The sequence below is a fragment of the Halichoeres trimaculatus genome, unplaced genomic scaffold (assembly GCF_033239565.1).
Source record: "Halichoeres trimaculatus isolate MK-OKI-2021-1 unplaced genomic scaffold, fHalTri1.1 fHalTri1_scaffold_20, whole genome shotgun sequence".
Taxonomy (NCBI): domain Eukaryota; kingdom Metazoa; phylum Chordata; class Actinopteri; order Labriformes; family Labridae; genus Halichoeres; species Halichoeres trimaculatus.
Genome location: NW_027437198.1, coordinates 18,595,140 through 18,617,373, shown reverse-complemented (window position 1 = coordinate 18,617,373; position 22,234 = coordinate 18,595,140). Strand labels below are relative to the sequence as shown.

The 22,234-nt window shown below is 42.7% G+C and overlaps 3 protein-coding genes across 4 annotated transcripts in view; 1 reads left to right on the top strand and 2 right to left on the bottom strand.

Annotated features, from left to right (window-relative positions):
• Positions 1 to 839: 839 nt before the first annotated feature.
• Positions 840 to 5,044, top strand: LOC141809488 (E3 ubiquitin-protein ligase TRIM35-like). Its single transcript, XM_074696541.1, has 6 exons — positions 840 to 1,373; positions 1,555 to 1,650; positions 3,719 to 3,949; positions 4,037 to 4,059; positions 4,146 to 4,264; positions 4,374 to 5,044. The coding sequence occupies exons 1-6, from the start codon at positions 840 to 842 to the stop codon at positions 4,931 to 4,933; spliced, it is 1,563 nt and encodes a 520-aa protein (XP_074552642.1). The 3' UTR covers positions 4,934 to 5,044.
• On the bottom strand, positions 5,042 to 9,477 carry LOC141809497 (uncharacterized). The gene is made up of 6 exons (XM_074696554.1): positions 9,036 to 9,477; positions 8,844 to 8,898; positions 8,537 to 8,724; positions 8,283 to 8,444; positions 5,773 to 5,883; positions 5,042 to 5,201 (listed from the first exon to the last, which is right to left on the bottom strand). Exons 1-6 carry the CDS (start codon positions 9,345 to 9,347, stop codon positions 5,088 to 5,090), a joined length of 942 nt encoding a protein of 313 aa, XP_074552655.1. The 5' UTR covers positions 9,348 to 9,477; the 3' UTR covers positions 5,042 to 5,087.
• A 436-nt stretch (positions 9,478 to 9,913) lies between these two features.
• Positions 9,914 to 22,234, bottom strand: part of kcnt2b (potassium sodium-activated channel subfamily T member 2b) — a 49,919-nt gene continuing 37,598 nt past the window's right edge. The window contains exons 17-30 of one of the 2 annotated variants that reach the window (XM_074696538.1): positions 20,246 to 20,398; positions 19,910 to 20,163; positions 19,236 to 19,560; positions 19,052 to 19,157; positions 18,796 to 18,968; positions 18,226 to 18,297; positions 17,892 to 18,026; positions 17,686 to 17,797; positions 16,978 to 17,079; positions 16,798 to 16,881; positions 16,595 to 16,723; positions 14,077 to 14,422; positions 11,600 to 11,684; positions 9,914 to 11,507 (exon numbers count right to left, since the gene is read on the bottom strand). In XM_074696538.1, the coding sequence (XP_074552639.1) occupies positions 11,390 to 11,507; positions 11,600 to 11,684; positions 14,077 to 14,422; positions 16,595 to 16,723; positions 16,798 to 16,881; positions 16,978 to 17,079; positions 17,686 to 17,797; positions 17,892 to 18,026; positions 18,226 to 18,297; positions 18,796 to 18,968; positions 19,052 to 19,157; positions 19,236 to 19,560; positions 19,910 to 20,163; positions 20,246 to 20,398 (2,194 nt within the window). In that variant the 3' untranslated portion in view covers positions 9,914 to 11,389. The remainder of the gene's footprint in view (positions 11,508 to 11,599; positions 11,685 to 14,076; positions 14,423 to 16,594; positions 16,724 to 16,797; positions 16,882 to 16,977; positions 17,080 to 17,685; positions 17,798 to 17,891; positions 18,027 to 18,225; positions 18,298 to 18,795; positions 18,969 to 19,051; positions 19,158 to 19,235; positions 19,561 to 19,909; positions 20,164 to 20,245; positions 20,399 to 22,234) is intronic. The other variant, XM_074696539.1, reaches the window with a different exon arrangement.

Below are 22,234 nucleotides of genomic sequence, written 5' to 3'. Positions count from 1 at the left end.
TCTTCTGTAATCTGGTGGCTGTGGTTGAAGCTTCCTCAGCTTTATCATTTTATTTTAATCCTGGCAAACTAGTGCTAACTCTTGATTAAAAGTCCAGGTTGTTTTTCACCTGTTGGACAAGCTCTTGTTTTCATGGTCCAACATAAAAGTAAAATTAAAGCAGTGTGGGAGAATCACAGAGCCTGAGAGGGATATAGCAGTTAGACACAGACTCAAAGCAGAAACTACTCCTAGAAATGTGAAATATCAATTCTTGTAGCTTATGACTTTGAGTAAAATTAGTGTGATTTTCACACTTTGAACATCTGTGGTTTATATTTAACTGATCCGGCAGTGTCCAAAACACTCACTTGCTCATTCACACAGGTGTTTTTCTGTTTCTCCTCACCCCCATGTCCTCCTAAAATATAAATGATGTCTAACCTGAAATCACTTTGAGTGTCACTGAGGTGGATGTAATAAGATCACCCTCAGTAAACCTGATCCTGCCTGTGAAGTTCACTGGGGTCATCTTCAGGCCTCAATCAGGGACCATTTGTCTGAGATACAGTATTTTTGTTTTTTAAACTTTGAATCAGACCTCCAGGACATTTTTTTGTTTCTATGAAGAAGAAAGCTGATGAAAGAGTCTGCTGCTGTAAGGGGGCACATGAGGGCTCCTTTATTTACTATAAGTGAAGTAAACCTGTTCTTCGAGTCGCTGTTGGCCCATAACTCTGGCTGTTCAATAGCCTAGATTACTCAGTGGACTCCAGCTGCAGCCAGACACTACACGTCTTCACTCTCTGTCACAAACAACCCCAGCTTTAACTTTAACTCAAAGTTAACAGGGCTCCACCATGGCGCTGCGTCCTCGAGCTTCTTCCCAGCCTGGGAAACTTTCTTTCTTCCAGAGTCCTAAGGTGGCTTCAGCACTTCGACCACGAGCTGTTTCCTCACGCTCTGGCTCCATGCTGGAAGAGGAGCTGTCTTGTCCGGTCTGCTGTGAGATTTTCAAAGACCCCGTGGTGCTGAAGTGCAGCCACAGCTTCTGCCGAGCATGTCTGCAGCAGTTCTGGAACAAGAAGAAGGCCAGGCGTGAGTGTCCGATCTGCAGGAGGAAATGCTCCCTGACTGAGCCGACGGTCAGCCTGGCTCTGAAAAACGTGGCTGACACTTTCCTGAAGGAGCAGGAGAGAAGGACGGGTGCTGCTGGGGCTGACTTGACCGTGGAGCAAGGAGGGATAGAGGAGGTGACATGTACCACACACGAAGAGGTTGTGAAGCTTTTCTGTCTGGATGACTTTGAAGTCCTTTGCTGTGTGTGTCAAACCTCTAAGAAGCACCAGGGACATCGAGTGTGTCCTTTGGATGAGGGAGCTCAGGATCTCAAGGTAAGGCACTGCTTTCCGCTGTTGTGGCCTTAAATACACATCACAGGGTTTAAGATTAACAGCCATTTGATAAGGGTTTATTCCTGATCCTCTCTCATTTCAGACTGTAGATAATTTCCCTCATTTACATTTTTAAACATGTGACTGGTGTCTAACTTTTATTACACCCTCATCTTTTTAGGCAGACATGAAAAAAGAGCTGATCCCTCTGAAGAAGCACCTGCGTAGCCTCTATGAAGCCAAGCAGGAGTGTGATGACACAACTGTGCACATCAAGGTATCAATAAACACACGAGTTCCACGAAACACTAGAAGGCCAGCATGACCTCTGGCTGTGACTGAAGTTGATCTGCACACTGTTGGTGTGTAAACATGTCGGCCAAGGTGTAAGAAAAGCCACCTGGCTTTCTGTAAGGGTGCGAGTTAAAGTCTGGGTGTCTGGGTCTGAATTCAGAAATGAGTTAATTTTCTGTTCTTCTCAAATTAGATTACCCTGACCTTGAAGTAAACTTCTGTTTTATGGAAAGAAAGAGCCTGAACTTTAAGTCACGAGCCAGTCCTGAAGACATCTTAGAGTTTTATCACTTCCTGATAAATATGCCCTTTCACTCCTAAACACCCAGCATAATCCATTTATACACTGCTAAGTCAACCATATCCACACATACTACACACAGTGCATAGTAATGTGCTGCTTCTTCAGCTATAAACATGTGATGCGTAGGCTTTTCTAGATATGGTTAAATTATCTGCACAGACTTCAGTCCTTGGAGTGGGCACCCTGGGTTCAAATCCAACCCTCTGCCTTTTGCTGACAGTATCTGCATTATTCTCTTCTCAGTTTCCTACTCTATTAAAGTCCTGTCTGGATAAAGGCACTGCAAGCCAAATACAACCATCTGTCCATCTTCCACCGTTAATCTGGGTTGCGGGGGCAGCAATGTCATCAGCAAAGACCAGTGGCCCCCTGTCCCCAGCCTCTTCTGCCAGCTCTTCTTGGGGGGGTGGTGTTCCCAGGCCAGCCAAGAGATATAATCTCTCCATCATATCCTGGGTCTACCCTGGGGTTTCGTCTCAGATGGTCGTGCCCAAAACACCTCACCAGGGAGGCTGAACCACCTCATCTGGCTCCTCTTGAAGAGAAGAAGCAGTGGCTCTACTCCGAGCTTCTCCCAGATGACTGAGGCCCAAAATCTTCCTTTAGGGCTGAGCCCGGACACCCTTGCGGAAGAAGCTTGCTTGCTTGTATATGCGATCTTGTTCTTTTGGTCACTACTCACAGCTCAAGACAAGTGAGGGTCGCAACATAGATTGACCGGTAAATTGAGAACCTTGCCTTCTGGCTCAACTCTCTCTCTACCACAATGGACCGGTATGGCAGGTGCATCACTGCCGACACTTCCCTGATACGTCTGTCAATCTCTTGCTTCTTTTCCCCCTCATTTGTGAACAAGACCTTGAGATATTTAAACTCGTCTACTTGTGGTGGAGGGGAGTCCACCCTTTTTCTGCTGACTGACTAATAAAATTTCTCAAGGTGAGAAGGAAGAGACGTAAAACATTGTTGGAGGTTGTAACAGACTGGGGTTTCTCTCCATGATCTACAACAGGGGTGGCCAACCTGTGGCTCATGAGCCGCATGTGGCTCTTTGATCCATTCATAAAAATATATTTGAGTAGCGGTGTGCCGATCAATCTAAAATATTGATATACTGGTGCCAATGTTGGGTTCAGTATTGCTCAATGTTTGGGTGTACAAATTGATACTTGAGTTTCAGTTTCTCTTCTCTAGTATGAAATTGAAACACACTAGCAAACACAGAAAATCTTGTTTTGAAGATTGGAAATGTTTTGAATTTCATTTATGTCATTTCGTTAATGCCTGAGAGGAATTGTATTTGTAAGACAGCGGGTATGACGTGGCTCTCTATAGTACCACGGTCATTTTTGTGGCTCTTGGTCTCTGACTGGTTGGCCACCCCTGATCTACAAAGCAAATAAAAAGACAGTCAGGAACTAAACCAAAAACTACCGCCAAGAGGAAAGTCTACAGCATGCAGAAGAAACAGTCTTACTTTGCATTTTAAACAGAGAGTATTCACAATGAGTCAGAAAATATTACTTTAAGATGCTCAGGATGAGAGTAGCAAAGTGTTAGGAAGTTCATTTTTACCCACAGGGTGCAACAAAATTGACAAAACTGCAAATTTCCTTATGAGCTTCTTTCTGAATCATTTATCACGGCTATGACAGCCACCGAGGAGATTTAGATTAACACAGAGTGACTTGGATAAGACAAAGTGCAACTCAGACATTTTAATATCCCTTGACTGTGTTTGCTTTAGAACCAGACTCAGGCCACAGAGAAGCAAATCAAAGAGGAGTTCCAGCAGCTACGAGACTTTCTTCAGCAGGAAGAGGAGGCTCGACTGGAAGCGCTGAAACAAGAGGATGAGGAGAAGAAAGAACTGGTGAAAAGGAAGTCTGACTGCATCACCAGTGGTATCCTCACCTTTTCTCATGCCGTCATTGCCATTGAGAATGAGATTGCCTCAAGTGACGCTCTCTTTCTGAAGGTAAGCAGACGCTTTTAACAGGTCCTAATGCCTTAAGTTCATTCTGCCATGTGTGCACTTTGTAATGACGTCTGTCTTTATTTCCAGAATTATGCCAACACAAAGAAAAGGTGAGGGTTTTCTCATCTTTTTCATCCCTTTTAGTTCTCCAGTTTTAAACCATTGGTTGATTGCATGGTTTGATGTGTTATACCAGACTGCAGATCCCACAGAAGGATCCAGAAAAGGTGTCAAATGCTCTAATAGATGTGGCCAAGCATGTCAGCTCCCTCAAATTCCATGTGTGGGAGAAGATGGTTGAAGTAGTTAGATACAGTAAGTATTCACTTGATTTGACTGAGTGACACAATCAGCACCAACTTTTTTTATTGGTTGAAAATGTTTGAAAAGGAAAAATTCTTAACAGTGAACTTTTCTCTTTAAGCACCCATCACCCTGGACCCCAACACTGCCTACTCCTGGTTGTCCCTTTCTACAGACCTGACCACTGTCGCCAACAGTGGATCCCTGAAGAAGCTCCCAGACAATCCTGAACGATTTGGCCACTTTGTTTTTGTGCTGGGCTCAGAGGGCTTTGCTTCAGGTCGCCATGCATGGGAGGTCGAGGTGGGTGACAAGACAGACTGGATGCTCGGGGTGGTCAAAGAGTCGATAGACAGGAAAGGCCGCATCTCTGGCTGTCCCGAGGGCGGCTTTTGGATGATATCACACTACGAGGGTGAGTACTCAGCCATGACAAGGCCCAGCACCACCGTGGAACCAGTGGGTGAGTTGACCCGGGTCAGGGTGCAGCTGGACCATGAGGCTGGGGAGGTGACCTTCTCTAACCCTGTTAACATGACCCCCATCTACACCTTCAATGACTTCTTCACTGAGAGGATGTACCCTTTCTTCTGTCCTGGTGCCAACATCAATGGAAATAACCAAAAACCACTTAAGATCTGCCCTGCCAAGGTGGCTGTGTGGAACAGCGCCACGTGGTGACCAGCTAAATGTTCTACATGTGGCCCAAATGTGAACAAATTACATTCACTGCACATACAATAAAAACAAAACAGACAAAGTCACAATTGATGATTTATTGGGTTCATGAAGTGAGTCACAGCAGCCTTTAAGGCACATTGTGGTTTTCTTTGAGCTACCAGGGCATGATGTCGCCTTTGTAATCCAAGAAAGCTGCATTCTGCTCCTCAGTCAGGGTCTCAAGCACCCGAAGCATCCCCTCCACGCTCTCTGGGGCGTCAATCTCACCCTGATGATTGGAAAAACAACCAGTTAGCATTGCACCAGAGATCTTATGACTCTTGGATGAGGAAAAAGACAAATCAAAATTCCAGATTCCACTGCTGGATTAATAATTGAAGAACTAATTTTCCATCTGCCTGACCGTGGTCACCTCCACGTCGCTGGATATTGAAAATGCAACCTTGAAATTCTGATGTCATTACCCATCTATTTCTTAGCCTCATAATTTTGCTTTGTGAAACATCCTTTAAAAATTTTTGAGATCAGGTCACTTAGAAATTTGTTCCTGGAAAAATATATGAACTGAGAACCAAAAGAATCAGGTCTTTGTGACCCTGAGAAGCTTTTAGTTGATTTAGATAAACTACTGTAGTTGTTTTCTTTGCTGCTTTTTAGAAGCTGCTGGATTAACAGCGGCACCCCGTGTGTATATGTGTGAGATATCAAATTACACACTGTGAGGTTTAAGAACTTTCTTAATAAAGTTAACCATTATTCAGTCATGCTTTCTTTTTCTGATTTCTGAACATCACCAGACCAGCTAGGTCAGGAAAACGCTAAAAACAAGGCTGACTCACGTCCGTTCCACCCATGTCGGTTCGCACCCAGCCAGGGTGCAGCAAAGCCAACAGGATCTTGTCCCCTTTCAGCTCCTCTGCTGCACAAAGTGTCAGCATGTTCAGACCTGCCTGAGAAGAAAAGAGCAATACATCAGTACACACATGACTTCATCACAGCTGACAGAGAATTTTACTGAATGCATGTTAGAGGAGCATTAGACACAGCTCTATAACACTCCCTGTTACAGAGGGGAAACTGGTTTGAAACCATTTTATCAGGTTGATTTGGTCAGACATGAAAACAATAAGTCCTTTGAGGTTGTTACTGAGGTCCATGAGGTTCATAGCTCAGATTGTTTTCCCCTTAAATGCTTCTTCTAAATGTTAAATGGATTCACGTGGACTGCACCAGCTGAGAAATGTCATAATGTAGATGATACTTAACTATGCCTGTCAGTGGGATGAAAACAAAAAGTGGCTTTATTCAAAAATGACTTGAGAATAAACAGGCCAGGTTGAGCAAATTTTGGTTGCATAACTTAGACCACACTGAGAATGTTCAAGAAGTTGTAGCTTACTTAAAGAGTTTTTGAATAGCGATGTTGGTGGTCTCTAAATCACATGTTTCAGTTCCTGAAATTGTTTCCAGTATCATAGCCAACCGTGTGCACATGGGTATGTATGAGATTGTTTTTTACTGATATGGGCCCTTAGAGTGTTTTTGTCTGTCATCAGAGTATGAATGCATAGCAGAAAATGAAAAATCATAGCGTATGTACAATAACACCAAAGTCCTCTCAACACCAAACAATTTACAGTAACACTTTACTTTAGAGGTCCGCAAATTTCATCACACTTAGGTAATGGTTAGACAAAGTTTTCTCTTGTTTCTTTGAAATTAGCACATAGCTTCTTAATAATGTCTAAATTTATTGTCGCAAGTCACAATTGGTAGGTTACTGTTTTTTTTCCTGTTTCTTTGAAATTTACTCCAAATTCCAAGGAAAGAAGGTGACTATTAGCGAATAATTCATTTGAAATTAAATCACAACCCACCAAAAATTATTTTTTTAGAAGTATCCCAACGTTTCTGCTATTTCCAGAGAAGTAGGTGATAAAAGCTGCTTAGTTCTTGAATACAGAGGTTAGGTTCATTGTTTCCTCTAAGCAGTGGAGCAGTTGATGGTTAGTGATTTGTTATTTAATTTCACCAAGTTCTTTAGTACCAAGTTTGTTGATATGCATAATTGAGATCACATGGAAAATTATATACCTTTATGATTAGGCCTGTAATATTTAACATGATACAACTGAAGGCTCCAGATGTGATATTCACCAAGTGTGGGGTAGTCAGCTGGCCTTACCTGATTGTGATAGACACTGGAATTATAGGCGAACTGCAAAACAGAATCTGGCCAGAAGTTATGAGCTAATTTTCACCAAACTCTCATGAATTTTCAGGGGTAATTTAAAAAAAGAAATAAGAAAAAACTTTTTATAATTATTACCTAAGTGTGGTAAATGTGCGGGAGTGTTACAGTGCCCTAAGAGACACACAGAGCCTTCAGTTGTCTTTACTAAGATCAGATCAAGGAGCTGGACACCCTGTCTACAATTGTTTTTAAAAGCAGACACCAGCAAATAAATCATTCCTGTTTGACTACAACTGCTAAACTTTTTGAAATGTTTAATTCACCACTAATGTAGTTTTTGCTGCTGCTATGAAACATTTTTGACATGACTTTTTGGTTACACAAGTCAAAATAATTCATTACTTTTAACAAATTATTGTATAAACATTTGTCTCCCTGTCCTTCAGTCTGATTGGCTACCCAAAATCCTCCTCTGTGATTCACTTTTAGGCTTTTAAGAGGGGTAACATGTTAAAATCAAGCATCTTATCTATTTTGCAAAAGGCTTGCTGTTTTTCATTTTATTCAAATGTCACAGGATTTATTCAGTGCCCAAAAATGTGACACATGACAAAAAGAACCAGGCTACTATTTTGTGTGTGTCCAATCTATGATGTTCTCTTTCAACCTCCTTAGACCCTGCGTCCTCGTATAGGGACATTACATCAGGGCTCTCCTGTGGCATAGGATGCTACTGTGTTACATGGTAGGTAAAATAAAATTTCCCAATTTGAGAATATTATTTTTCACATAAAAAATCTCAGGAATTGAAAAACTGCATGAAACTTAAATAGATTTTAAAGTGTATTGAAGAAAGGGAGGATTATTGCTATTAATTTATATAAATCTGTAGTCATACCCCTGCCTATGTCAGTGCCCCACCCCTGTCAGAAATCTGAGCACACCTCATACCTTACAGACTCGCCCTCTTTTCAGTCCTGTTAGTTGTGGCAGGTGTCTGATCAGTAATAAATTTGGTACCAGAAAGTTTGATTTATGTGAGATTTCTGTAGAGAACATTACAAAGAGTTCAATTTTGACTCTCCCTATGTCCTCTATGTTCTGTGTCATGAGATGACTTTTTAAAAATAATAGTGATGGCATGTTGTCACTTACTTTGCTAACGCGGTAAGGGATAGCTGGGAATTTGTCATAGGACAGTTTCACCAGCTCCATTGAACCCAAAGCTGAAGTGATGTTCACAATAGCTGCTTTGCTGCAGGACATCCCTGGTATCCCACTCGCCTTTACGGCATCACGAAGAAGAGGCAGGAACTCCTGCAAACCATCAGAGAGAAGGAAAAACATTAAAACCTACAACACACTGAAAAGCATGACAGAAAACATGTTGTTCCAGACCACAGACTAACTTGAATGATGATCATGGGGCCAACAACGTTGGTGTTAAAAACTTTATGCATGTCCTCTGAATTGCAGTCCTTCAGGACACTTTGGGACAGTATCCCTGCGTTGTTGATCACCAGGTTGAGACCTCTGTGTCCCACCACAGAGCCCACCTGTGCGGCGCTCTCTTTTATGCTGCAAAGGTCACTGACGTCTGACAGAGAGGGACAGACAGAGAAGCAGTCGATAGCAGACAGATTCATATCAGCAACACATTGCTTGTTCATAGAGTCAACAATTTCAGAAATTTAGTAGGAATGTCAGAGATTTTACCCATTCGAATCACGTGGATGATGTTGGAATGCTTCTTTTCTAACGCTCTCAAGTCCTGTGGAGAAACATGACAAGGATGTCATTCAAAAGAAGCTGAGACCAACTCACACGTTTCATCCCCCTAACTCTCAAAGATCACATTCCTGTTAACAGTTGTGATTCTTTAAAAAAAAAAAAAGTAGGGACTCTCACCTGTGCGTTGGGCCCATCTGGGTCTCTGCAGCAGGCAAACAGCTTCCCCACTGCTTTAGGCCCTTCCACTATTTGTTTCACCATCTCCAGCCCCAGACCCCTATTGGCCCCTGTCACAAGCACATTCACTGGTTTAGCTGCCATTTCCAAATCTGCACACAGACAGCTCTGCCTGAGCTCTGAGGCTTTATTCAGTGTTGGATCTGCAAGCTGGCCACGCCTCCCATCCCAGATCAGATATATCTTAGCCTGGGTTCTTTTTCTATATGGTGTACTATTCTGACTGGCCACACCCGTGCTCTTGTGTAACATTTGTACAGTTTGTGCACCACTTCAGAAATTGAGCAAGTCACTGTGACAAGGTTAGAAGATGTGTTTTTGTTTCAAAAGGCCTGGATCATGTGTTAAAATCCGGCCTTTCAGGGCTCCAGGAACAACAATACAGCAAGAATGCAGCAGACGAGTATTTCCTGTTTTGTGAGCAAGAGATCTTCTTGAGATTATGCCTTACATTTTGTTTTGAACTGAACTTACCCAGCAGCATGAGCATGACCTCTGGATGCTAATGCACTTTTATGCCTTTGCTAAATTGAAAGCTTATGAACATTTCTCTGAACAAACTAGGGGTTGTTTGGGCTCATGAGCCATTCACATTGTTTATACAATGTAGCAGAAGTAGCTGAGGAATGTGAGCCTGGTAATTCACATGGGAGGAACATTATGTAACGCAATGAAATGATTCATGAGATTTACCATGTGACTGCCTCCATGATGTGCAGTTGCACAAAGTCAAAATGATAAACCTATGGAAAAGCGGTTAAAAATTGACACCAAACAATCACGCCGTGACAAACTATAATGAGTTACTTTAATATGTACATATTTTCATCTGTTATAATGTCACTAAAGCTACAGCAGTTGTGTTAGCATGGGTGCTGGTTAGCATCCTGCCGCATGGCTGCGCCACTTCTGTATGAAATGGCACATTTATAATATCTGACAAAAATGTACAAACTCCTTGGTAATCAAACAGCATAAATCTACCTAAACAAGTAATTTACTTCAATATAGCAGATTAAAATGTCATGTCAGGTGTTTTCAAATATCTGACTGTCTGTATAGTATAAGGGAGGTAACAAGCAGAGTGTTTTCAAAGCACTGGGATAGTATTTTTCTTCAGATGTTTCTGATTTAGAAATGTACTTTTATGATTTCATTCTTAACCAGTAAAGTAATGCTTGAAAAAAATAATTTTCAGTGCAGTGTGCAATAAATACAGATAATGTTTGATTGTGAAGCTTATAAGTCAGCTCCAAAACTGAGACGACATCTTGAAAACTGTGACATTATAAGCTCCACAAAAGTAGTGTTTGTTGCAGGGGGGGTTGTACTGGATGGGAGTGTGTGGAGATAAATTTTCCTGCTATTTTGCGTCATCTCATTTCATCTCTAACATGCATGTCAGCAAAGGTGAGCTGGTGGCAGGACTGACAGAAGCAGAGAGAGCAAGACTTCAGAGCTGAAAAAAATGAAGTGAGAACTCAAAAAGACTCAGACAGTTCAGACTGTAACGTGACCAAACGCCCTGCGCTGATGTGAGTCCTGGCTGTCCACCCGTATCCATTTATGAAACCCGTGCTCTTTGGATCCTTCCACTGCTGGTGAGTGTGACAGAGGTGAGTCCAATGTAAAAGGTTTGCAAAATCAATATGTGAAAAAAACAAAACAAAAAAAGAGACAAAAAAAAAAGTATAAAAGAAGCCTTGGAGGATTTGTCAACAACAGCATCCCTTTCAGATACAGTGAACAGCTGTGAGTGTGACAAAACACACCAACAACACAGAGAGACACAAAAATAACGTCAGTCAGCCTTCATTTTGGCAGCAGGTTTCTTTGGCCGTCCGGATTAAATTGGCAGTGTCTTGCTCTTGACCCATAAGCTCACATCAACATCCATTCACACACACACACACACACACACACACACACACACACACAACCATACACACTGCACATACATGATGCAGAACATAACATGCACATACACAGATATAAATACATACAGTTCTTCAGTAAATGCACTTCTGTGTTGGCAGCTCTCTACTTTGTTAATAGGAAGGTGCATAAATAAAACATTCCCGGCGTTATAGAAAAGGTCCATGCATGTCCAGCTCCTCTGAGTTCACAGAGACTGAATGTGGAGAAAGTTCCAGGTCCATGTGCCGTATGGCTGCATCCCTTTTCCATTTCCTTGTTTCCTGACTGTTTCCTGACTGTTTCCGTCTCGTGGGTGTGATGTTGTGGTTTGTCCTTCTCAGGCGTGTTCGGACATTAGATTTGTCTTTTGTGTTCCCTCACAGATGAGTGCTGTCCTGTGTATCGAATCTGTGGCTCTCTGATAGCCCGCCACCACACTTCCTGTTGCTGCCCTGATTTGGGACCAAAGAGAGGGGGTCTGGTCTGATCAGGTATCTGTAGATCAGACAAACAAGTGGAAGAAAAATCATTCCCTGAAAGTCATCACTTCATGGTGCTTTGAGTTATATTTGTTGTTGTGTACTCACACAACATCATGCAGCTCCAGTCTGGTGTCTGGAGAAGGGTTGATCAGGATATAAGACAGTCTGTTCCCTTGGTCTGTCATCCCATCTGACACAGGAAGAAAAGAGGTGAGTGAGGCAGCAGATAAAATAGAAGCAGGATATACAGCAGGCTGTGCAGCATCCGTACACGCAGAAGGAACAGGGCTTACAGTCCTGTGAGTCACAAGACAGGAGGACATTTATAGTTAAAAATAACACAAGAGTTGACCTAGAGGTAAAGCCTTTATCACACTGACAACTCTGTTTCTGCAAATGGACAGTCAGGATATTTTTGTAGGGTTTGTTGCCTTTTATGGGAGAAGTTATAACCTAAATAACTACTGTATTTTTTTTTTTTTACTTCCAAGAATCAGAGGAATTGAAACTGCAGAGGTAACACTTTTAATCATTTTTAGCTTCTCCACTTCACTTAAGTTGTAAGAAGATGTTTTCTATCGTTTGAAAGTGCCAGGAGCCACAGTCCCCCGTCTGTGACCCTGTTCAGAGGCTTATTTTCGCTTTCTGTCCTCAGAGTCTGTGTTGGAAAGGCTTTCAGTAGATTTGGTGGATTTTGATTTTCCTGGGCCAGTTGTTAAAAGGTAATCCAATTGGATTTTGGCTATCAGATTGGATTAAATTCTGAAAATGGGTTGTACAAAAGGGAAATAAGGATTTCAAAACCGGATTACATCATGTAATCCAATCCTAGTTTTAATCCATTTCAAACCTTCAGGTTGTGTTTTTCAGAACTTCTCTGTAGGATTTGGATAACTTTGATAAAAAAAAAACAAAAAACAAAAAACAAAAACAGGATTGTCCTGATCCCAACAGAGGGTAGGATTTCAAGGTGGATATCCGGAAGAAAATGTATCAAAACTTTAAATTGGTCAAATAATACATCATTTGTACAAATTAGTGTCAATAATTCTATTTGTATTTTGCACTTGACTTGTTAAACCATTACTGAGATTAAGTAGATAAAGTTAACTTAGGCTACCAATGAAGCCTTTCAGTTAAGTAAAGTAAAAACAAAGAGAAACTGAAAAAGCAGAAGCACAGATACTCCTGGCAGAGGAACAAATCAAGCTGAGCAAACTGCAGCAAACCAGAGAAAAACTTCAGTTCTGCTTTCCAAAAGCAGAGCTTAAAAAAGCTGGACTCTCCTTCACAGATGAAGAAGAACCCTTAACCTTTTTTTTTATTTTGCTAACTACTGGACAGTTAGCCTCTTTATTTTTTTATTTTTTCACATTAAAGAAGCTTGCAAAATATCCACTTTTTTTTTTTTTTTTTGCACATTTGTTATTCATTTGTTGGGGCCTAGGTGAGGGCTCATAAAATAAATTAAAAATAGATGTGGATTATTTATTTATTTATTTCCTCAATATGAAAAACACCTACAATGACCCCATGCTGGCTTATCTACCTGTTGTTCTTTACAGAGCTGGTAGCAACATTGTGATACGCTGTCCCATTTAGATCACTAGTAATCTGGATTCAGTAATCTTGAAAATTGTGTATCTGAATCAGGGTTTTCCATCCAATGATGTTTTGGAAAATCGGCATAAAACTGAGACAGATTACATGATTCTGGATGGCAAGAAATGGGATTTCCAAATCCAGATCATTTTGATCTGGATTTAATTAGACCTGTTGTGTATTTTGTGTTAGAAACTTAAAAATACGCTACTAAAGATAACAAGAAAGAAAGAAAGAAAGAATAAGAAAATCTTATATGCAACTGGGCCCAGTACTACGTACAAACCTACCATGTTAGTGTGCATTCAGTATTAAGCTATTCTGAGGAATCTGACAGAGCCAATATGAAACATGTGGCCGCATGATTAGCAGAGGAGCGATACAGTCTTGAGGAGCTAGAAATGAATGTTGAGTGAACCTGTGTGCAGTTTGACAGAGCTGCTGTGTTGCTGTGTGCACTGATGTGTGTTCAAAGACCAAAACATCAGTTAAAACCAAAATATTAGGGAACAGTTATTTGAAAGTATATTAAATAATTCCCTAATCAACCAAAAATGTCACAGCAGTACCTCCACAGACCCCTAGGAGCTGCAGATCCCTGTTGAAGACCTCTGCTCTAAATTAATACCAAGCCTCCTGTGTTTTTCAGACATGACACCAGAGGGTGCTGTTGATGTTTCCCCAAGCTCTTTGAAAAATCCTCAAATAGAGAGTCATTCAGTCTCAATCTGAGTGATTTCACTGTATCACATTTTGGTAAATTGGACACCGCATTATTATGATCAGAGACAGTTTCCAACTAGAAATAAGAAATAGAATAATTCTCTGCAGCCTATGAGAATTTCATTAGAAGGTCTGGTCTGTCTGAAAGTAGGAATCTCATCCGCCACAAATACAAAATTAACACAAGTGCTTTGAACAGCTGAATGATAGATGTGTCCTTTCTGAGCTGAGTATTTTTTTATTTGATTTATACTTACTGAATCCAGTTGGAGATAGACCCAAGTGTTTCATCCTTGTTCGCACCAGAGCGTTAAGTTCTTGCCTCTCTGAGCGTCTGAACAGTGTCAGTCTCTGCTGGCTGATCCTTTCTGTTGCACTGCCCGGACCCCCTTTAGCTGCACTGGACCCCCGACCTCCCTTCCTGCTCAGCCGCCGTGCCCACTGCATGCTCTTCCTTCTGAGCAGTGGGTGGTCAGAGGAGTGGGAAGAGGTGGAGATGGGCTCAGAGGAGGTGGAGTTACGGTGGGCACCGGACCGGGACAGTAGGGGCTCCCTGGGTTCCCGTGTGTCCTCGTAGTCTTCCACTGTGATGGATACTTGGGACTGTGACACACAAATGTGATCATACACAAACTTAAGGATTCCTTTTCCAGATCAACACATACAGAAGAACCAGAGACTGTTTTCATCTTTAAAACAAACATTTGGAGAGGCTCCTTTTCAAAGGAAACCTTCTTTGATTTTAATTTTTCAGTCTGTGTTAAACGCCTCCAGTTGTTGCTGATTTCCTCTGTGTCTCTGAGGTGAAACTTCAAATTTTGCTGTTCTTCCTGCGTCAGTGCTGTCATTTAACAGACACTGACCCTGAAGGATTTCAGCATGGATTCTGTCTTCCCTCGTGGTGAATACTGGTTTCGAAATCAACTCTTTTCAAAGCCAAAATTGGGTGCAGAGGAAGTGTTTAGACAGGATTTTGGCTGCTTTATTCAGGTAGCAGCTTTTATTCAAACTCTGAATACAACCAAAGAAATCAGATGGAGGCTTCTCACATGCTGTACCGATATGACTTCAAGAGCAGATCTGGGCTCTCTCAGAGAGGAAGTTACTGCTTCAGCTGGCTTGATTTTTGAACACAAAGACTGATTTGACATTCATCCGCCAAAAAAACTGCCAAAAAATCCTTTTCAGTTGTTGTCTGCATAGTAATAGTTGGGTGTTTAAGGGGTTCATCTGGGTTGATTAGTCTTGGTTAACACCAGGTGGGAGTAGCTTTAATATAGTCTTGTTGAGATTTTGTGAAGCTTTCATGCATTTTTTTAGATTTGACTGTTAAAAGCAGTTTTTCATCAGATACAGAGATTTCTACAACATATGGATCTGTAGCAGTTTGAAAATCTGCACACTTTAAGTTTGAACATCCAGCATTATTACTTCATATGGGAAAGCATAATAGCTACTCTTTACAGGAGCCTGTCAGTTCCCTGATCCATATCACCTTTGTCCTAGATAACTTTAGCTTATTTAGAGGAAAGGGGTGGGTTTTGTTCCTTTAGTCACTTTGGACAATGAAATGCAACAAACCTGGGGCCTCTAGAGGCACAAGTGAGTCTTGAGTTTAAGTTTTTTTTTTTTTTTTTCAAAATCTTGCCCATTTTTAAGCCATTTTACTGTCTCTAACCAGACATAATTTAAAGGTCCCATATTGTGCAAAAATCACTTTATTAAGTCTTTTAGTGAAATTTTGGGGTCTTTGGCTTTCCTCCCAGCCCATAAAATGTGATATTTAACGACAAAACCTGTACTTAGTAGTGCTTGTGAATGTGAAATCCCAACCTAAGACGAGCTGTTTGGAATTTTCAGGATTTGCCGACGACAGCAATTCCCTATTTTGACCAATCAGGAGCAAGTCTGACCTGATTGGTCCACCGGAGCAGATACCCCCGGACCCCCTCCCCACCCACTCCCCTCCCCAGGAAGCTAATGCCAAAGCTGAAGAGCCATCACTGCTTTGATTTGGGCTGTAAACAGCCTCATAGTTCCATGCACAAGCTTCCCATCTCGGAAGAAGACAAGACTAAGTGGCTAGAGTTCATTTATCAAGGAAATGTGCCAGCTACACTCAGTAAAACTGTGCATGTGTGTGCTAGTCACTCCATGGCCGACTGCTTTCCCAGCTTTGAACAGTACAACAGAGGGCTAGTGAATAGACTGGTCCTGAATCCAGGCGCATTACCAACCATCCGCCAACAAACCTCGGACCCTGGAAATGTGAGTATTTTAAATGCTGTGTGCTGTGGAGCAGATGTGAGAGCTTTTCCTCAGTGTCCCCCCTGTCTCTGTGTTAGCTTCAGGTGCTAATTGTAGCTGCGGTTAGCCTGTTGTTTTAGCCTGTAATGTTGGAGTAAACCAGCTTCGCTGTTTTCTAAACATTGTGCACTCGGAGCTCGTGGCGCGACTCTCAGTGACGTGGAAGAGCGGGGCGGTATCAGCGGTGGCTCATTTACATATGAAGGTCACGCCCACTAAATCAGAGCGTTCTGAACAGAGAGGCTATGGGAGCCTGGAAACAATGCTGCTGTGCTTTATTTATTGGCTTTTTGGACCAAACCATATGACTACCATTTCATGAAGACATCGATGATCCATATTAAACTGCAGAAAAGGAGCGTAATATGGGACCTTTAACATCTGTTAGAATGCAAAAACACATAACACAATCTGTTGTTATAATTATTAATTAATTTAGGCAGTAAGGGGTTAACAGCAGCAGCTGACCTCAGAGACTGGGAGCTTGTGTGCCTCCGTCCTGTAGATGCCAATGGGAATGTCTCCACTGGAGGAGCATAGTTTCTGGTACAGCCTGCCGTACGTCCGTATCCACAGATCATCCTCTGTGATTCTCATCTAGAAAACAGTCGAAAACATCTCTTGCCTTCACAGTTGACAGACTGACTTATGGTTTTTGTTTGAGTACTTACAGCACAGAGGAAACCTGAGCCAGGCATGGAGTCTAAACCCAGCAGCAGCCTGGTGATGGAGATCATGTAGTCCTTCACAAATGACTTTCAGAATAGCAAAGCAAAAAGTTAAAGCAGATAGATCATAGCAGGTTTTGATTGATAGGGAAGCAGAAATTTGGATTCAAGTGTTAGCAATACCTGATAGAGGAGCGTGTCCAGCATGCTGACACTAAACACTTTCCCTGCTGCGAACGGCAGGCGGAACATGAACACCAGGTTGGATCCCTTCTCTCTTTCCTTCTGCCAAACACACAGTTTGTGATGGTAATCAAACCTGCACAACCTTTCCAATCTTATTATTCACAAAGACAGCATCCATGGACTTTTGTCCTCGGTCTGACATTCATTCTTGTTGCCAATTTTCAGATCTCAGTGCATCTGACTTGTATTGTTTTTGTAATGTGGTTGACTGAACTTATTCAGACAACATCAGCGAACACACCAAACACTGTGTACACAGAGAGAGCTGTGAAATCCAACAAAGGTCCCTCCAGCTGTGAGACAGCTTGCAGAGATTTAATAAAATGCTGTCTCATAATAACGTCTCTCTTTACAAATTTGCTAATAATGTTATTGATGCCCAAAGGGGAAATTCATTAGCTGTCACGCAGGAGGCAACATTTATAAAATGGGTTTTTAAAAGAAAGGCAGAAACTGGGTGGGAAGAACAAAAACCATTAGGCTTTAATCATTTATAATAGCTCACTTACAGCAGCTATGGCAGAGGAGACATTAGCAAACATTCAGCGGATGTGTTTCCACGAATACTAAATAAAGGATAACAACACAGTTTGCAGGTAAGGCTTGTTTTTATCATTTTGAAAGACGGAGGTTGGAAGCTTTTACCTTTTCCAGTTTGGACAGAGCCAGAGAGTAATGGTCTTTAACTTTGAACTGCATAAAGCGCATATTCGCCGGGTGGGTGAGCTCTGTGATGATGCTTAGAGCTGGAAACAGTCTGTGGAGGGAAAAGCAAAATAAGGAACAAAACCAGTAAGAAAAAAAATTGAAGACTTTGAATGAAAGTAGAGAGTGGAAAAGTTTGGACAGACCTGAAAAGGGTCTGGACATTTACGATGGTCTTCGCATCGGCCATGTAATCCTCCTCTGCAATCATGGAGCTCTCCTTGTCGACAACCACCATGGTGTCTGCGAAAGTGACTCCACATCTCAGCAAACTGTCCAGACTGAGGAGAGAGGAAAGATGAGTGGGAGGGGAACTGAAGAATAGCTCAGCGTTGAGAGGCAGTAAGAATAAATCAAAGGGCAGATTAACTCATCTGAGGGTTGCAAAAGCTCATAACTGAAAGCAGATTAAGGTTATAGTAGAAGATAAAGAAGGAATACAAATAATGAAAGCAGCCAGGGGGCTTTGGTGTAGCTTACTTGTCGATGGAGCCCACTGTGTAAAACACCATGGGGAACCAACAGATTGCTTCCAGGAAGTCCGCTTCAGGTCTGAACCAATCAAAACACAAATAGACTTGAGATTTCACCAGTAGAGATTTATGCGTGACATGATGAGCTACAGAGACAGAACGCTCTCACTCAACCTGAGATATACAACACAGACGAACTGCCTGCAGGGAAAAAAAAGCCGAAAATAACCTCACAACACTGGAGTGACTCAGCATTTTATTGCCTTTTCATTGGATTCAACTCTCATTTGGCTGACTGCTTTTGTATACAGGCTGCAAAACACGACACAGGATCGTGGAGCACATTGTCCTGAAAGCATTTAACATTTCACAAATCATGTTTACAAGGTCCTTAAATAGCTTTCTCTCTCCTCTGCCGGCTCGATCAGGAGGGGTATTACCACCCAGTGTAACCTAATTTTTTTGTAGCTCTGCTGTCATACTCCGCTTCAATTTAGAGCCACACTACCAACATATTTCAGAGCAGGGCTGTATTTAGCAGCGGGGCCAGCACCTATTAACATTTATGTGTCCTTACATGCTCTCCAGCAGCAGCACGATGGGGTTCAGCTCCTTCCTGGGTCGGTAGTAGGCCCTTAATGGCACAATAAAGTTGTACAGACCATTTCCTGCACTCTCTGCAGACACAATGATCAGTTTGTTTCTGAAGCCGTAGGAGCGAGCATCTTCAAAAAGGGTGTGGTGACAAGCCTGAGGAGGAAGGAGTGTAGCGATTAAGAGATGCAGAATTGTGAACATATTGTGTGAGGATGGCAAATCATGTAAATCCATACCTTATCCATGCGCAGGCAGCAGAAAGGCATCTTTTCTTGAAGAAGGTGGCAGAGCGTAGGTGAGCTGCCAATGTATGGAGAGTTGAGCGGGTATCCCTTCACCCACCTGTTGCACAATCCCAGTTAGCTCTAAACACTTGAACATATTCACAAATCAAAACTCAAACAGCATATCATTGCTTACTCGCAGTGTCGGCCCCACCAGTGGGCGCTCTCATCCTTGTCACTGTCCTCCTTCCCTTCCTCACCCCCCTCGTCCTCTGACTGGTCTCCCAGCAGGTCGAAAGCAGGATTGCTGACACCATCCACCAGCTCCAGGACGGGGGCGATACTGTGCCGTCTTTCCTCAGCCGTGTCTCCCATCACAGGCAGGGCCAAAGTGTTTGCACCTCCCATCTCTGTCCTGGAGCTGCTCCTGCTTCCTCTTGCACTGTTCAGCCCTGTGCTCCCTGGATCCTGGCCTTCTGGGCTGCTGTCGCTGGAGTCCTGCAAGTCAATGGCCACTGTGCCTGAAACACACCCACACACACAGCCATAGAGCTCAGAGTTTAAACCCTATACAGGATGTATAAAACCTGTGAGTTCCTTCCCTTCTTGTCCACCAGGTGGTGTGTTAGTAAAACCTAAGTATCTGACATTTTGGTTGCTCTTATCAAGTGTGTGACTTATAATCTGACATGTGATCACTCTGAAGAAAGCAACCAATATTCTTATCACCCTGCAATGTTTTATTAGTGAGAATGGCATCATCCTGACATCTGTGACTGTGCTGCTGCCTCTGACCAACATAAAATCTATGAACAGAAGGTCAGTGTGTAAATGTTAACACAGTCTTTGTGCTGTGCCCATGTGACTGACCCATGCTGGCGATGATGCTGTGGACTGGCAGGCGAGTGAGTCCATGGTAAATGGTTTGCTGTACTCCCCTGGCATTTCCTCCTGTGCCACCCCATGTGGGCTCTCTCTGGCCCCTGACGAACGCTGAGTTCTCCTCTTTGGATATGTTGATGTAAAAGCATGTGTCAGAGGCCCCCATGATGTGGCAGGGGCCAGGGTTCAGGAGGATATTGGTGGTGTCCAATCTGCGGACTCCAATCAAACAAACTCCATACCTAAAGGGTGAGGGGACAGAGTCAGCTCTGCAGGTCAGCGTGATCTGGCCACATTTTTACATTCTTTGTCTTTGCGACTTACTTTTTGTGGGCATGAAAGGACGCAAAGGTGAAACTCTTGCCCTGATATTCCCCAAAGAATTTACTTTCCTCCAGGCGGATGTGATGCACTTCGTTTGCTGAGCAGCGCCGGTACGTTCTGTGCCACTGGTCAGCTGAACATGCACCACCCTCCCTGAGACAAAAAAGGGGATTGATTGGCGATGGTGGGCAGGATTGACCTTTAAAGCCTTTAATACATATCCAACTCAGTGCCAGGACAACATGTGAGGATTTCCCACTCAAGGTTATAAAGGTGTCCCATCTTCCATCTCTGTCAGCTGCAGGTCAATACTTCAATCAGCGCATGAACAGATGCAAGGACATCCAGCTTGTTAGAACAATGGGTCTCAGATGGACACATCCACACAGTTAAGTGAACAACATTTCCCCCAGGGGGTACAGCTTAAGACTTGGAGGCTAAAGAGGTGACAACAAAAAGCAAGGGTGTGGGGGCAGTGTGAATGTGGGTGGCCTGTGACAAAGACTGCATTATATAAGCAAGTGTTATAGCAAATTTGCAGTTCACTGGAAGTGAGTGCAAGGCAGGAAAGCTGATCTTAGACATGTATCTTCATCACAGACGGTGAAACAAATGGCATCAACTCCAGATATAGAAGTGTACTTATGAAGACACCTGTTGGAATGTTGATCCGAGGAATGAAACAAACACATATATATTTTTTCACCTTCGCTAAGAGGGCTCTGCAATCTGTGCCTGTATGGAGTTTAGAAACTGAGCTCCCTTGTAAAATATTTCCAGAGAGAAGTGCTGCAATGTCACAAGGATCACATTTTGATGCTTTCAAATGACACTTAAGATCTTACCCACTGAAACACAGGACAAAGCAAGCGTAATATCTGAAGGACATCCACTTCCAGCTCTTGAAACTGGCGACATTTTTTGCATCAAACTTCTGCACAAACACAAGTCTAGTACTGATGATAAACTGAGACCCAACAGTCACTTCAACTAGCAAGAAGAGGCTTTGGATGAACCATCAAAAAAATCCTCTTGTTCTTTCAACATGATGGCTCTCAGACTGCTCTGCACACTTAATTGATGGTAAGCTTGATGTTTTAAAGGTCCTGTATTATGCAAAAATCACTTTATTAAGTCTTTTAGTGAAATTTGTAGCCCACAAAATGTGATATTTAATGATAAAACCTGTATTTAGTAGTGCTTGTAAATGTAAAATCCTGAATTAAAACGAGATGTTTGGATTTTGGGGATTTGCCGACGTCAGCGATTCCCTTTTCCAGGTCCACCGGAGCAGATACCCCCAAACCTCCTCCCCGCCCACTGCCCTCCCCACTGCTGGAGTGAAATCTCTCCAGCAGCAGGGAGGAGAATGCCAAAGTTGAAGAGCCATCACTGCTCTGTTTCTGGCTGTAAACAGCCACATAGTTCCATGCACAAGCTTCCCATCTCGGAAGAAGACAAGACTAAGTGGCTAGAGTTCATTTATCAAGGAAATGTGCCAGCTACACTCAGTAAAACTGTGCATGTGTGTGCTAGTCACTTCACGGCTGACTGCTTTTCCAACTTTGGACAGTACAACAGAGGGCTAGCGAATAGACTGGTCCTGAATCCAGGCGCATTACCAACCATCCGCCAACAAATCTCGGAACCTGGAAATGTGAGTATTTTAATGCTGTGTGCTGTGGAGCAGATGTAAGAGCTTTTCCTCAGTGCCCCCCCTGTCTCTGTGTTAGCTTCAGGATGCTAACTGTAGCTGCGGTTAGCCTGTTGTTTTAGCCTGTAATGTTGGAGTAAACGAGCTTCGCTGTTTCTAAACATTGTGCACCCAGAGCTCGTGGCCCTGCTCTCAGTGACGCTGAAGAGCGTGGCGGTATCAGTGGTGGCTCATTTACATATGAAGGCTACGCCCACTAAATCAGACCGTTCTGAACAGAGGGGCTATGAGAGCCTGGAAACAACGCTGCTGTGCTTGATTTGTTGGCTTTTTGG